We start from the raw sequence: 15296 nt of genomic DNA, 5'->3' as shown, positions 1-15296 counted from the left end.
ATGACAGTTTTCTTTTTTACCTTTTCTGGGTAATTGATTGAATTGAGCAGTGTGATTCAAAAACTAGGTTTTGTTTCTCTTATAAAATTTTAGTTTGTTTTAAAAATACTTGTGGGTTCAACTGGGCTTCCTGTAAGTGACTTTGGAGGCTGAGACAGGAGGACCGAAGTTCAAAGCCAGACTCATCATTTAGTGAGTCTCTAAATAACTTAGTGAGACCCTGCTTCAAAGTAAAAAAATAAAAAGGGTTGGGGCTATGGCTAAGTGGTTAAACCCCTCTAGATTCAATACCCAGTACCAAAACAATAAAAAAATTGTGTGTGTATACACACACACACACACACACACACACACACACACACACACACACATTTATTTATTGGTGTGTACATGAAAACAAATCTTTAATCTTATAAAGATTGATAAAAATGTATAAATCAGTTCTGAAAAGAGGTGTTGGGTTATGGAAAAAATACAAATCATTCTGAAACATCACTTCATTACATACGTTACTAATTTCTTCCAGTAATTTGCAAGTAACTAGTTACTTATGTTTTGTTTTTTTTTAAATTTTATGAATAGGTAATATTAAATTGTACATAATACAAAATTCAAAAGTTTTTAAAGGGGTAAATGATAAAAAAGTCATCATATATATATGATTTATATTTGATTATAAAGGTAGCACTGATATATTTTTTCATGAAACTTTTTCCACATCTAAAATATATATTTATTTATTTTTGTGGGGGGGTGTACCAGGGATTGAACCTAGGGGTGGTTAACCACTGAGCCACATCACGACCCTCCCTTTTAAATATTTTTTTTAGTTGTTGGTAGACCTTTATTTAATTTATTTATATGTGAAGCTGAGAATTGAACCCAGTGCCTCACACATGCCAGGCAAGTGCACTACTGCTGAGTCCCAGCCCCAGACCTCACCCCAACCATTTTATATTTTATTTAGAGACAGAGTCTTGCTGAGTTGCTAAGTGCCTCTCTCATCTGCTGAGGCTGGCTTTGAACTCCTGCCTCAGCCTCCTAAGTGGCTGGGATTATTCCCGGCTCCCATTACTATTCTTTATCTAGATTTTCCTTCTTGGACACAACCAATTTTTTTTTTTTTTAAAGAAAGAGTGAGAGAGAGAATGAGAGAGAGAGAGAGAGAGAGAGAGAGAGAGAGAGAGAGAGAGAGAGAGAGAATGAATTTTTTAATATTTATTTTTCAATTTTCGGCGGACACAACATCTTTGTTGGTATGTGGTGCTGAGGATCGAACCTGGGCCGCATGCATGCCAGGCGAGCGCGCTACCGCTTGAGCCACATCCCCAGCCCCACAGCCAATTTTTGATGTCTTTTTTTCCAGAAATACTTATACATATATATGTAGCATATAATTTATGTTCACTGAATTCAGTTTATAGTTATATAAAGCTGCACCTGGTTTAGAAATAGTTTGTTTCTCTAAGCCAAAAGTCATTTACATTTCCAGAAGGTTAATTAAAAATAATCGATGAGTGCAGGGTCTGTAGCTCAGTGGCAGAGCACTTGCCTAGCATATGTGAGGCACTGGGTTCCATCCTCAGTACCACATAAAAATAAACAAATAAAATAAAGACATTCTGTCCATCTATAACTAAATTTTTTTTTTAAAGAGAGAGTGAGAGAGGAGAGAGAGAGAGAGAATTTTTAATATTTATTTTTTAGTTCTCGGCGGACACAACATCTTTGTTGGTATGTGGTGCTGAGGATCGAACCCGCTCCGCACGAATGCCAGGCGAGCGTGCTACCGCTTGAGCCACATCCCCAGCCCCTATAACTAAAAAATTTTAAAAAATAATGGATGAATAGAGAACAGCTGACAACAGTAAGAAAGGGACACATGCTACATCCTGTTATGTTAGGTGATTAGCAGACATTTTCTTTTGTTTGCTTAAATGATCTAAAGCAAATCAATTTTTTTCCTTCTTATTAAACTGACATTATACATATGAGGCTTCTGATTGTCCCATACTTAATATTCCCACTTCCAGAATATATTCTTCCTATTATTAAAATCTGAATTAAGGCAAATTTTAAACTTGAAAGCAGATCATAGAAATTAGAGCCATTAAGTACCTTTTTCATGACCATAAAATTTGTAATGACAGTGTCCTAATTCCCTTCATCTTATACTTCTGAATCATTCTTATCCTTCTTTGTTTTCCTTCTTTCCCATTCTGTTTTTAGTAAGAAACATCAGGCAAAGGAACATTTATATTTGATTATAAAGGTAGCACTGATATATTTTTTTCATGAACCTTTTTCCATATCTATATATAGAAACATAAGCCTAATTAATATATTTTTACTACCATTATTTGGTTTTTTAATATTTATTTTTTAGTTGTAGTTGGACACAATACCTTTATTTTATTTTTTTATTTTTATGTAGTGCTGAGGCGAGTGCTCTACCACTGAGCCACAACCCCAGCCCCATTATTTATTTTTATGTGGTGCTGAGGCCAGTGCTCTACCACTGAGCCACAACCCCAGCCCCATTATTTGTTTTTTATTCTTATCTATTGTTAACATTTTACAAACTTATATTTCTAAAAAATAATTTTATTTCTTGCCCCTTGCTACATACTTCTAATCTTTTTTTACTGATACAGCACTGGGAGTTCATATAAGATCCCATCTAGAATTTAGTTTCTGTGAATGCCAATTATATCTAAGTACTAAATACTGAAATACTACTTTACAGCTGATTTCCAGATACCTTTATTTTTATTTTTTGGTACTGGGGGATTGATCCCAGAGGCACTTTACCACTGAGCTACAACCCCAGCTCCCTCTTTTCTTTCTTTTTTCTTTTCTTTTTTTTTTTAGAGCTAGGGTCTTGCCGAGTTGCTTAGGGTCTTGCTAAATTGCTGAGGATCGCCTCAAATTTGCAGTCCTCCTGATTCAGTGGAATTGCAGATGTGCTCCCTCGCACCCAGGCAGATACCTTATTTTTAACGAAAACTTATTTTTTAATGTCACCTAGTCCAGGTATTGAATATAAATAAAAATTTACTTTTTGACAGCCAATCCATAGATATGTTTTGTGATTTAAAAAAATTTCCATTTAACGTGGAGATACTGAGACACCCATTTTTTTTTCCCATTTTGTTTTGCATTTTCAGTGGATTACACCTTACATAGTCCCTATGTGAATTCTTTAATAATGTTAAATATGTTCACAATGTACCATGGACTGGCAGGTCTACCTAAGATGCTTTCAGAGTTGACTTTGACTAAACAGTTGGATTCAAGGACTAGAGCTCAATCTTTTTGAAAGTCTTTAGAACAGTTGTAAACAAGACATCTGTTTCGTATATTTTTTTCCCCTTTTAGTAATGGGGAGGGGATTGTCCTCACACAGGCAAGCACTGTATTACTGAGATATATCTCTAGCTTATTTTATTTTATTTTATTTAGAAGGACAGGGGTTTTCTCATTAAGTTGTTCAGGCCAACCTGGAACTTGGGATCCTCCTGCCTCAACTTCTCATTAGTTGAAATGTCAGGCCTCCACTGCTATACCTTATTCTGTACTTCTGTGGTAGAACATGTCTTTGGTGATTTTGTATCTCAAACTGTGCAGCTGACATAAGTTGAAAAATGTCCTATGTGTGCATATCTCATTTTAAAACAATTTTAGGACCAGGCATAATGGGCATGTCTGTAGTCCTAGGAGCTGAGATAGAAGGATCACTTGATACCAGGAATTTAAACCTAGGCAGCATAGTGAGAACTCATCTTAAAGGGAAAAAAGTAATTTTAGTAGTTCCTGAGTGAGTTAGATATTCTGGATTCATAGCTCCCTTTGGGGCAGAGGGAAAAGTATTTATCATTGAATTTTCCGAATTGGAGAAGAATTCAAACTTTTCAGCAATGCATAATTTGAGGCAATTTTGAAATATTCATGAATTATATGTTCATATGTTTAAATATGTGTACAACATACCATCTCTAAATTACATAGTTAGGATTTTGGGATCCTCTATAAATGTTTCAGTTACACAAGGAGATTTAGAAAAGAATGATTAGTATAATTATCAAGCATATGTCCATGTTGATGTTGTGTCCAGCAACAACAAAGGTTCTAAAAAAAAAATTCTTAGTTGAGTGATTAAAATACCATACTTTTCCAGTGGGAATTTCACAATATAGAATTAAAACTTGTCTTTTTAATTAGATTTTTTAAAAACTCTGAACCAATTCTAAGTTAATTAGCATACATTTTCTGTAAAGCCAGTGTAAAACATATTTTTAATGTGTTTTCTTTTTTTAGGATTTATTGACCAGAAGTGAATGCAGCATTCAATTTGTAGTCATGTAGGGACAGGGGCGTGTACCTGTAGTCCCAGCTTCTTGGGAGGCTAAAGCAGGAGGATCATTTGTAGCAGGAGTTCAAGGCTAGTGTGGGCAGTATAGCAAGGCCAGAACTTCTGATTTGAATTAAAATGAGACTATTGCTGTAAATTTCACTCTAGAATTACTTAATATTTTGACTAATATTTAAATTAAATGTTGAATATGAAGCCTGTAACGTATTTATATTGAACTACATTAGAAAATTTTATTTTTAGGGTTAGGGTTGTAGCTCATTGTTAGTGCCCTGGGTTCAGTCCCTAGTATCAATAAAAGAAAATTGTAGGTTTAATTTTGCACTAAATTTTGTTGGTTCATGATCATGTAATGAAGTATCCTCTAAGATCTACTATAGGAATGGAATAATAGTTTTTCTGAGAGTTAAATTAGTAAAAGCTATTTTTTTTGTTAGTTAGACTTATCAGAAGGTTTGAAAGAGTGCTAAAATTGCTAACTGGTGTACTCTAGGAATAATCTCAGGGAGATAGTTCAGAAATGTGATCAAAATTTAATGAGTAGAACTCTCATTAATTTTGTTGTACCCTCTTTGGATAAAGTCTATAAAAGGAATAGTGATCAACTTAGAATATAGCAAAGAGAATCTGTGCACAATGTCCCACAGCTGTAATCCCAGCAATTCAGAAGGCTAAGGCAGGAGTTTGAGACCAATCTCAGCAACTTAGGCCCTGCACAACTTAGTTGTCAAAAATAAGAATAAGGGGGCTAAGGATATTAGCTCAGTTGGAAGAGTGCTTGCCCAGTATGCACAGGGTCCTAGGTTCAATCCCCAGCACACCGCCAAAAAAAAAAAAAAAATAAAAAATAAGCCTCCTCTCTCAAACAAACAAAAACAAACAAACAAACAAACTCACTTGGTGGTAAAGTACCCCTGACTTTAATTCCCAGTACAAAAAAAAAGTGGGGGGTTGTTGAGAGCCACAGCCTAGTCGGAATGGCACCTGGCATATTACCAGAAGGAGTGGTTGAGAGGTGACGCCAGGGAGCCATTAAGATGATGACAATTAAATTAAGCTGTGTATAATTGCAGTGACTGGATGATGCTGGATTGAAACAGGCTGTGTACACAATTCAGTTGTATATGGACCCCTGCTGTCCAGCAATAGGGCGGCTCCGGAATAGGGTGGCTCCTGCTCCCTTGGGTGTGAGCTCACTACTTTTGAGTTCTCACAGCACAGCAGGGATTCCTGGAGAGTTCCTGTTGGTTTATGAAAGCCTGAAAGCTGGGGGAGGGAGTTCTGGTTGGTGTGTGGTATTGCTGGAAGTGCCAGTGGGTGGCGTGCGTGCGGGGGAGTTGGGGCAATAAAGGAGTTCCTGTTTGAACCTAGAAGTGCCTTGTGGCGGCTTGGTTATTTTGTGCCCAGCCAGACTGCGGCAGGGGCTCGTGGGAGAAAAGAAAGCAAAGGAATCCCAAAGCATACGGAATTGGGCAGCTGGTTTTTAGGGAAGAGGTTTGTGATTTATCTGTTTTCTGAGTCGGATATATCCTTATTGTGGAATGGGATTATCTTAGTCATATATCCTTATTGTGGAATGGGATTATCTTAGAAATTAAATATTTGAGTTAAATAATTGTCTTACAGGGTTCTTCCCCTTGTTTCCTTGTTTACATAGCACCTCTTCATGAGAGATTGTACTTATCCAAGGAGAGCATTCTAGTTGGTTAGATAATTGTTATAAAAAAATAAATTGATAAAAAGTAAACAACTTGAAAAAAAGTAACCTGTGAATCTATGTGTATGTTTATGTTTTTGTGAGGTAGGTTAAAATAAGTTGATCCTGTGAAAGAGGTAATACTTATAGTCCTTTTTTATCTGATGAGTTTTCTTTGCAGCTAGTCCACTATAATAAGTAGTCTTTTACATTGCTCCCGGTCTTAACATTTGAAAACAATGTAAGGATCCAGGGAATCCTTGGAGAAAGAGACCACAAGAGACCAGCTTCATGCAATGGGCAGGAGGGAGTTTATTGAAGAGGATCCTAATTCAGCGCTGAGGCTCAAGGCTCACTCAGGAAGGGAGAGCGGCCCAGAGCCCCGAGCAGAGGTTCAAGAAGAGTTTAAGTACACTTTTTGGGGAGGGCGGGAGGCTTTGCATACATCAGAACAAATCATCATGAGGCTGAGGCGCGGGAAAACTGAACAACAACTCTGAGACATGATTAGCACATTCATTGGCAGGAACCAGCCAGTCGGGGGTGATTGGTCACTCCTAAGCAGGGTACACATTCAAACTGATTGGTTCGGGCCCTGTGACAAACTGCATAGGGCCCTAGGCTAAATGGCCAGTAGGGCATTGTCTTAACTATCTCAGGAATCTGGGTGTAACAGAGGAATTTAATAATACCTAATCTTTTACATTTTAATTCAAGCTTTCCAGCTTAGAAACTTTACCCTTTCAACAATAGTTTGGGCCATTTAACTTGTATGGTTTCATCTGTAGAATGAGAAGGTTGACTGAATGATCTTCACAGTCCTAATTCTAAATAAATCTTTATGGTATTATAACTTATGTGCTGATTATATCACTGTAGATCTATAAATAAGAATTAAAAGGAATTTAAGAAAGTTTTAAAATATCATTGAAACTAGAGGTGGGGGCTCATACCTGTAATCCTAGCAACTGGGGAGGCTGAGGCAGGAGGATTGCAAGTTCAAAGCCAGCCTCAGCATTTAGTGAGACCCTAAGCAACTTATTCAGACATTGTCTCAAAATCAAACAAAAAGGCCTAGGGATGTAGTTTAGTGGTTAAGTGCCCTTAGGTTCAATCCCCAGTGCCCCTCCCCACAAAAAAATCATTGAGATGGCCAACATAAATAAAATTGTACATTTTAATTTAGCCTTATTTTGTTTGACTCCAGTGTATGTGAGTCATTTAGATGTTGCTGCTAGACTATATGCTTCTTTTAAAAAAAAAATATTTATTTTTTATTTGTAGTTGGACACAACACCTTTATTTTGTTTATTTTTATGTGGTGCTGAGAATCGAACCCAGGGCCCTGCACAAGCTAGGGGAGCGCTCTACTGCTGAGCCACAACCCCAGCCCCAACTATATGCTTCTTAAGGACAAGGAAAGTGTCTCCAGAGTGTAGGATAGTGCGTATCACAAAAGTGTTAAGTGTTTATCAAATTAATATATTAGGGCATACCTCAAATGATACATTTAGGACATAGCTAAACATGATTTGGTTATTAATGACTTTTTAAAGTTTTTTTTTTTTTTTTCAGTAAGGAGGATGGAACCCAGGTCAAATGCATGCTAGGCAAGCACTCAATCACTAAGCTACACCCCCAGCTCTTTTAAAAATACTTTTTATTATGAAATATTTTAACTATGTACAAGAGTAAAAAAAATATGTAATGAATCCCATTTACCCATCAGCCCACTTCAATAGTTACTATTGTTCTTATCTTCATTTCTTTTCTTTTCTTTTTTTTTTCAGGTGTAGATGAACCCAATATCTTTTTTTTAATTTATTTTTTATTTTTTAGAGAGAGTGTGAGAGTGAGAGACAGAGAGAGTTTTTTTAATATTTATTTATTTATTTCGTTAGTTACTTAGTTAGTTTTCAGCAGACACAACATCTTTGTTTGTATGTGGTGCTGAGGATTGAACCTGGGCTGCACGCATGCCAGGCGAGCGCGCTACCGCTTGAGCCACATCCCCAGCCCCATGAACACAATATCTTTATTTATTTATTTTTATGTGATGTTGAGGATTGAACCCAGAGCCTCATGCATACAAGGCAAGCACTCTACTACTGAGCTACTTCCCCAGCCCTCATCTTCATTTCTTCCCACTGTCCTGTATTATTTTGGAGCAAATCAGTGACCTTACATCATTTAATGTATAATTATTCCCATGTCTTTCTCTCAAAGATAAGTACTTTACAAAATTATAGCTATACCTTTGTCACACATTGAAGACGACTTGAGGACTGGGGATGTAGTTCAGTTTGACCCCCAGAACCACAAACCAACCAACAAACAAAAAAAAGGTGGGACTGGGTTGTGGCTCAGTGGTAGAGCCCTTGTCTGGCATGTGTGAGGCGCTGGGTTTGATCCTCAGCATCTCATTAAAATAAATAAAATAAAGGGTATTGTGCCCATCTACAACTAAAATAAATATAAATATTAAGTTGGCTTTGATAAATTAATTTTACTTCGCCTCTACTAAGTATTCTCAGGAAATCTGTTATGTTTCATTTCTAGGCAGATAAAATAGATATAAAGAGTTGGACTAACTTTTTTGTTATTTTCATTCTGTTTAATATTTAGGCTACCAACATGACGGCTGAAGAAACAGTGAATGTAAAAGAGGTTGAAATCATTAAGCTAATTTTGGACTTCCTGAATTCAAAGAAACTTCATATTAGTATGTTGGCCCTTGAGAAGGAAAGTGGAGTCATAAATGGCCTATTTTCAGATGATATGCTTTTCCTGAGGTATGATTCATTATTAGTTTGAGGTTTGTAGCTCTTTTAAAGAAATATTAAAAAATAAGAAAGTAACATGTTATAATACAGATAGAACTTTATAATCACAGAAGATGGGTCAGTATGATTTTTAAAAATGTTTTTATCTTGGAACATTTACATAACACTAATATTTTCTGTAGAGTATTTTCAGAGGTATGATCCAGACCACTTAAAAAAAAGTCACAAGTCTATTGTTTTTGTGGAATCAACATAAAATATACTTGACTAAGAAATCAGACTCTGGAAAGATAAGGAAAATATTTCTGAAATGCCATTATTTTAACCATAGGAAAAAATAAAACATAGTCATTGTAGAAATATATTCCTTAAAAGTATAGAAAAATAGTCACCCTACCACCCAGAAGCACTTATGATTCCTGTGTATATTTTTAAAATAATAGCAATTTTGTTGTTATTTTTGAATTCTGCTTCACCCATTAGTATCACAAGGATTGTCTGTGGTTTCAAATTTATATATTAAAAAATTTCAGTTTACTTAGTTTCCTAATGATTCCTCTAATTTTAGATTATTTTACCCAACTTTCTTAAATGCTCTACTGAACAGCTTTTATGCATGAGACTTTTTTTTGTATCTTGGATTATTTTCTTAGGACATTATTTTTAGATGAATGATTGCAAGGTAAAGAAAATGAACATGTTTGCCAAAATGGAAAGCTAAACACTTGAATTGGATGGAAAAAGAAAATCCCAAATTCTCAGGCAGAGATGTATTCTATTTTTATATGATACTCAATATCCTTGACAAAGAGTGCATATTCTTGGAAAAAATGAACTGTTCCTAACTCCAGCAAAAAAGAACTTTAAAACTAAAAAGATTTCTCATTATAAGAACTTATAATAGATTACTCATTATGCTTCCCTATATTTTGTGTTATGAATATCATCCAGCCCCGGGGAGTTTAGTGATGTAGCTAGTAATTAGTTCTAGGGCACTGTTTTTTGTTGGGGGACTGTCTTTCAAATATTGCTACTTATGAAATTTCACAGTGGTTCATAAGTACCCTACAGGAGCCTATTGGTGTGCAGTGAAGTTTTATTGATCTTAAGTGAAATGCAAAAGATTCCAAAATAGCAAGTTTTTCATTAAATGTATTCATCTTGAAGGGCTGGCCTGGGAAATTGTGTATTTTTGCTTTTATAATATTAAAATATCCCTTTATAAAATGATTATGATGTGTATTGTGTATAGTCATTCTTTGCAGAATAAAATGTTGGCAGTCTTGTGTAGGTTCTCCTGCCCATTCCTCCTTCCTTTTTAAATTTTACTGTCATAAAAAATCCAAAAATTGGGAAATTGTTATTGTAAAAGAACAGAGAGAATAATGTCGTGTAACTTTTGTAAGTTCCCATAGGCCATTTAGAGTAGAACAAAACTTGTTGTTACTCTTTGCTGCCTTTTAGTTTTGTTTTTGTAGTCCTGGGCTCTTTGCTGTTTTTTTTTTCTCAGAATCTAACCTTTAGTTTCAAGTTCCTTAAAGATGTGGAATTCACAATTTGGAGCAGAATTTCACAATGTTGGCACTACTAACATTTGGGCCAGACAAATCTTTGTTTTGGGAGATGTCATGTGCATTGTAAGATGTTTAGCAGCATCTTTGATCTCTACCCACTAGATAATAGTTGTGACAACCAAAAATGCCCCCAGGGGAAGAGGTGAATCACCCCCCCCAGTTGAGAACCATTGATTTAGTGAGAGCAGAACATGCCTACACACTGGTGATGGTGATTGTTTTTATGTGTTACTGGGACTGAACCCAGAGTTTCATGCTTGCTAAGTAAACACTCTACCACTGAGCCATATCCACAGTTCCTGGTCTTTAATTAATGCACACTAGTCTTAAAACCGTAAGATGAATGGGGAAATAAAGGAACATTTAAACTTAGTCCCATGTTTTTGCAGAGGTCAAAAACCACAGATAGGGCTGGTGTTATAGCTCAGTGGCAGAGCGCTTGCCTAGCACGGATGAGGCATTGGTTTGGATTCTCAGCACTGCATATAAAGAAATAAAATAAAGGTCCATTAACAACTAAAAAAAAAAGATTTAAAAAACCCCCACAAATATATTAATATGAAGAATGGCTGCTGATTCACAGATCTTATCATATAGCATATGTTGTTGAAAATGTGAACTAGCCAGGCTTGGTGGTGAATACCTATAATCCTAGCAATTTGGGAAGCTGAGGGAGAAGGATCATAAGTTCCAGGCTATCCTGGGCAAATCAGCATATCATATCTCAAAGTAAAAAGGGCTGGGAATGTAGCTTAGTGGTAAAGTATCCCTAGGTTCAATCCTCATTACCCCCCCCCCAAAAAAAGTGAAAAAGTTCGTTTTATTTTAGTGTTTAAAGAACCAAATGTTAATCTCACTATGTGCTTTGTGAAATTTTAATGCTAATTTGTCACTTATTCTGTTATCTGTTAGTATAACACGAATTTGATAATATTTTGGGTTTTTATGTAGGCAGCTAATCCTTGATGGTCAATGGGATGAAGTTCTTCAATTCATTCAGCCTCTGGAATGTATGGAAAAATTTGACAAAAAAAGGTAAGATTTCATTTGAAGTTTTTAGTGTCTTAAAGGGGTAGAAAATGAAAAAATGAAACAATAAAACAAAAATTTTAAAATAAGACTCAGAGTACACTTAATCCCATTGAGTTAGAGTACTTCTATAGGACTAGTTACTTGTACTTGAAGTATTTGAAAATTTGATATGCAAATCTACTTAGCCTACCGTGGCCATATGCAAAAGGTCATGAGGACTGTTTCTTTATAATAGTATAAAGATTTCAAATATGTCTTTCTATTATACCCTGGCCTCCATTGTTTCTGAAGAGTAGTCTACTGTACTTTTTATTCTCATTTTATTGTTTGTAATCTTTATCTCCATCCCTCCTTACTTTCCTCTTTCCTCCTCCTTTTTTTCCTCCTTTCTTCCTTCCCTCCATTTTTCTCTTTATCATTGGATTATTATGTACTTAATTGTGTTATGTTTAAAAGTTTATGTGTTTTGCATTTTTCCTGCTTGGGATTTGCTGAACTTTTGAACCTGTACAATTCTTTTTAGTTGTCAGTAGACCTTTATTTTATTTATATGTGGTGCTGAGAATTGAACCCAGTCCCTCACACATGCTATGCAAGCACTCTACCACTGAGCTACAACCCCATTCTGGATTTGTAGGGTTGTTTTTGTTGTTGTTGTTGTTGTTGTTAGTATTTTGTTTTAGTTGTAGTTGGACACAATTATTTTATTTTTATGTGGTGCTGAGGATCGAACCCAGCGCCCTGCACGTGCTAGGCAAGTGCTCTACCACTGAGCCACAACCCCAACCCCAATCTGTAGGTTTTTAAATGAGTTTTGTCCCACAGGACTGAGGCTTTTATTTATTTATTCTTTCACAATGCTGGGGATTAAACATAGGGTCTCAGACATGCTAAGCAACACTCTTACCAATGAACTATATCTCCAAACCCTTTATTATTTTAAATATTTTTTTATCTGTATTCTTTAGTCTGAATTGTTTTTATATTGTTTTTTATTGATTTAATATCCACTGATTTTTTTTTTTTTTGTACCAAGGCACTTAACCACTGAGCCACAATCCTCAGCTCTTTTTTATATTTTATTTAGAGACAAGGTTTCATTGAGTTGCTTAGGGCCCCAATAAATTGCAGAGGCTGGTTTTGAACTTGTGATCCTTCTGCCTCAGCCTCCTGAGCCGCTCACTGGGATTACAGGTGTGTGTCACCTCTCCCTGCTGATTCATTCTTCTCTAAGCCATCTGATGATAGTGAATTTTTTGTTTCCGATTTTATATTTTTCAGTTTCAAATTTTTCTTTTATAATTTTTCTGCTGAAATATTTCTGTCTGTTCATTCATTGAACTACATCCACTGAACTACTTGCCCAGCTCTTTTTATTTATTTGTTTATATTTTGAGACAGTGTCTTACTAAGCTGCTCATACTGGCCTCAAATTTATGTTCCTTTTGTCTCAGCCTCCCAAGTCATTGGGAGGCATGCACCACCAAGCCTGGCCATTGTTATATTTTCGTTTAAGTCCTTTAACATATTTATAATAGCTGCATATTTGCTAGTGTAGTTCTTATTTGCTAGTATGAACTTTTGTTCATATCAGGCTCCGTTTCTAATTATCGCCTTTTTTCCTAAGTCATCTTTTCTTTTTTAATAAAAAAATTAGTCATTTTGTGAAAGTGTTCTTCCATTGCATATTCATTCTTGAGAAATGAATTCTGTTTGCCTTCTGTTAAAAATTGTTGATTTTATGCACACACATCATTAACCTCAAAAAGCAAATTCTGTCTCTCCTCTCATGGATCCCAGCTGAAGTCTTCTCTGTTTGATCCTTCTGTTACTTGGCATCTCCATTGCATCTTTTTTTTTTTTTTTAATATTTTTTTAGTTGTTAATAGGTCTTTATTTATTTATATGTGGTGCTGAGAATCGAACTCAATGCTTCACACATGCCTGGCAAGTGCGCTACTGCTGAGCCACAGCTCCAGCCCTCCATTTCATCTTAACAGTTTAGGGGATAGCCAAAGGTTTGGGCAACTGAGTTTACACAGTAGAATTTTGTGTATTTCTTACTGTATCTTCCTCCTTTAAGAATTCTCTTCGCTTTTCATCTGGTCTGGTAGTACCAAAGTTTTTGCTGACTCAAGCCTGTGTAACTGAAGCTTTCTGCTTGAATTCTGGCTTACTCTTTAAGGACTAGAGAATGCCTTCAGCTGGAATGCCTTATGCCCTTGAATTATACTCCTTCAAGTTCTATTTTTCCAAGAACTGACTTCCCTCTAGTTGTGCCAGTTTTTATTTGTTCTCTGATGCATTCAGATTGTGCATTTGTGTGTGTGTGTGTTTTATCTAGGATTTAGCACTGTTATTTGCAAAAATATTAGTAAGGTGTAAGTTACTCTACCAGTAGTTGAAGTTAATCTTTAATTTTTTGATTCTCTATTTATACAGTGCTATTTGATAACTCTTTGATTTTGTACCTTCATTTATTTGGAATACTATTCATCTCACCATCTCTTATTTTACTTAACACACTCCTGATAACCTTTTAAAATCAGTTCTTACATCTTTTACTTTGTACACCCTCTGATAGAATTTTTTTTTTTTTTGCACGACTTGATACCTTGCTGAATCCTATACATACAATTTATTAGATAACTCTTCTTGAAGGCAGGGGTTTTGGGTTTTGTTTTTTGGAACCAGGGATTGAACTCAGGAGCACTCGACAATTGAGCCACATCTCCAGCCCTATTTTGTATGTTATATTTTTTATTTAGAGACAGGATCTTACTGAGTTGCTGAGGCTGATTTTGAACTTGTTTGTGATCCTCCTGTCTTAGTCTCTAGAGCCACTGGAATTACAGGAGTGTGCCACCACACCCAGCTTAGGTGTTTTGTTTTATTGGATATTTGCTGATACAACACTGGCTGAAAGAATGAAAGTTCATTATTTTTTATTTTAACTCTTCAAAATACGTTTTCTTTAAAGTGCTTCTCATTTCCTTCCCTAAAAACCCCTTGTTAAAGAGTTTTAGACTTGTAGTTAAACTTGTGACTTGTGACTTTACAGAAATGTTATTTTTTCCTCCTACCCTTCTGGTTCATTTTTAATTAGACATTTCTGGTGCTGGAAAATAAAGCTTGATTTCGTTCTTACTACAGTATAGACATATGTCAAAACATAACACTGTACCATAATAAATATTTATAATTATCATTTTTAAAAATTAATAAAGTTTAAAAAATTTACAATGAAGGGAAATGTTTCAAGAAAACAACATTTTGAATATAAAGGACTTTGATTTTTAATTAGGTGACATTTTACATCTTCCATAAAACTGGATTTTTGTGTAGAATTAATATTTGATTTAAAAGTCCTTTCTCTCATTGTTGAATTGATTACTTGTTACTATGACTTCAAGAGGATAAGAAGCTTAGTAAAATATTTTAATAATTTTCTGAAGTCAAAGTTACTTATGGTAGCCTGAAAGTAAATTGACTTATCAGACATTAGTAAATTAATTTTTTAAAGAAGTCTCTTTAAAAAAAAATATATGGTCTTGAGGATTGAATCCAAGTACACTCTACCATTCAGCTATATTCCCAGCCCTTCTAATTTTTTATTTTCAGACATGGTCTTGCTAAGTTGCCCAGGCTGGCTTCAAACTTGCAATGCCCCTCCCTCAATGACCTCACAAGTAGCTGGGATTTTTAGGAGTGTGCCACTGCACCCAATTAAGGAAGTCTGTTTTTTTAAAAAGTATATTTATTTTTTAGTTGGACACAATATATTTTTATGTGGTGCTGAGGATAGAACCCAGGGCCTCACACATGCTAGGCAAGTGCTC

The 15296-nt window shown here is 35.4% G+C and overlaps 1 protein-coding gene across 4 annotated transcripts in view; it reads left to right on the top strand.

The window, feature by feature from the left end:
* Positions 1-15296, top strand: part of Wdr47 (WD repeat domain 47) — a 68253-nt gene that overhangs the window by 7029 nt on the left and 45928 nt on the right. For all 4 annotated transcript variants that reach the window (XM_026402820.2, XM_026402819.2, XM_026402818.2 and 1 more), the window contains exons 2-3: positions 8694-8860; positions 11377-11460. In XM_026402820.2, coding sequence (XP_026258605.2) covers positions 8703-8860; positions 11377-11460 — 242 coding nt within the window. In that variant the 5' untranslated portion in view covers positions 8694-8702. The remainder of the gene's footprint in view (positions 1-8693; positions 8861-11376; positions 11461-15296) is intronic.

This window comes from Urocitellus parryii, chromosome 11 (genome assembly GCF_045843805.1).
Source record: "Urocitellus parryii isolate mUroPar1 chromosome 11, mUroPar1.hap1, whole genome shotgun sequence".
Lineage (NCBI taxonomy): Eukaryota > Metazoa > Chordata > Mammalia > Rodentia > Sciuridae > Urocitellus > Urocitellus parryii.
The sequence above is the reverse complement of the archived record's forward strand: the minus strand, read 5'-3'. Positions and strand labels throughout refer to the sequence as shown.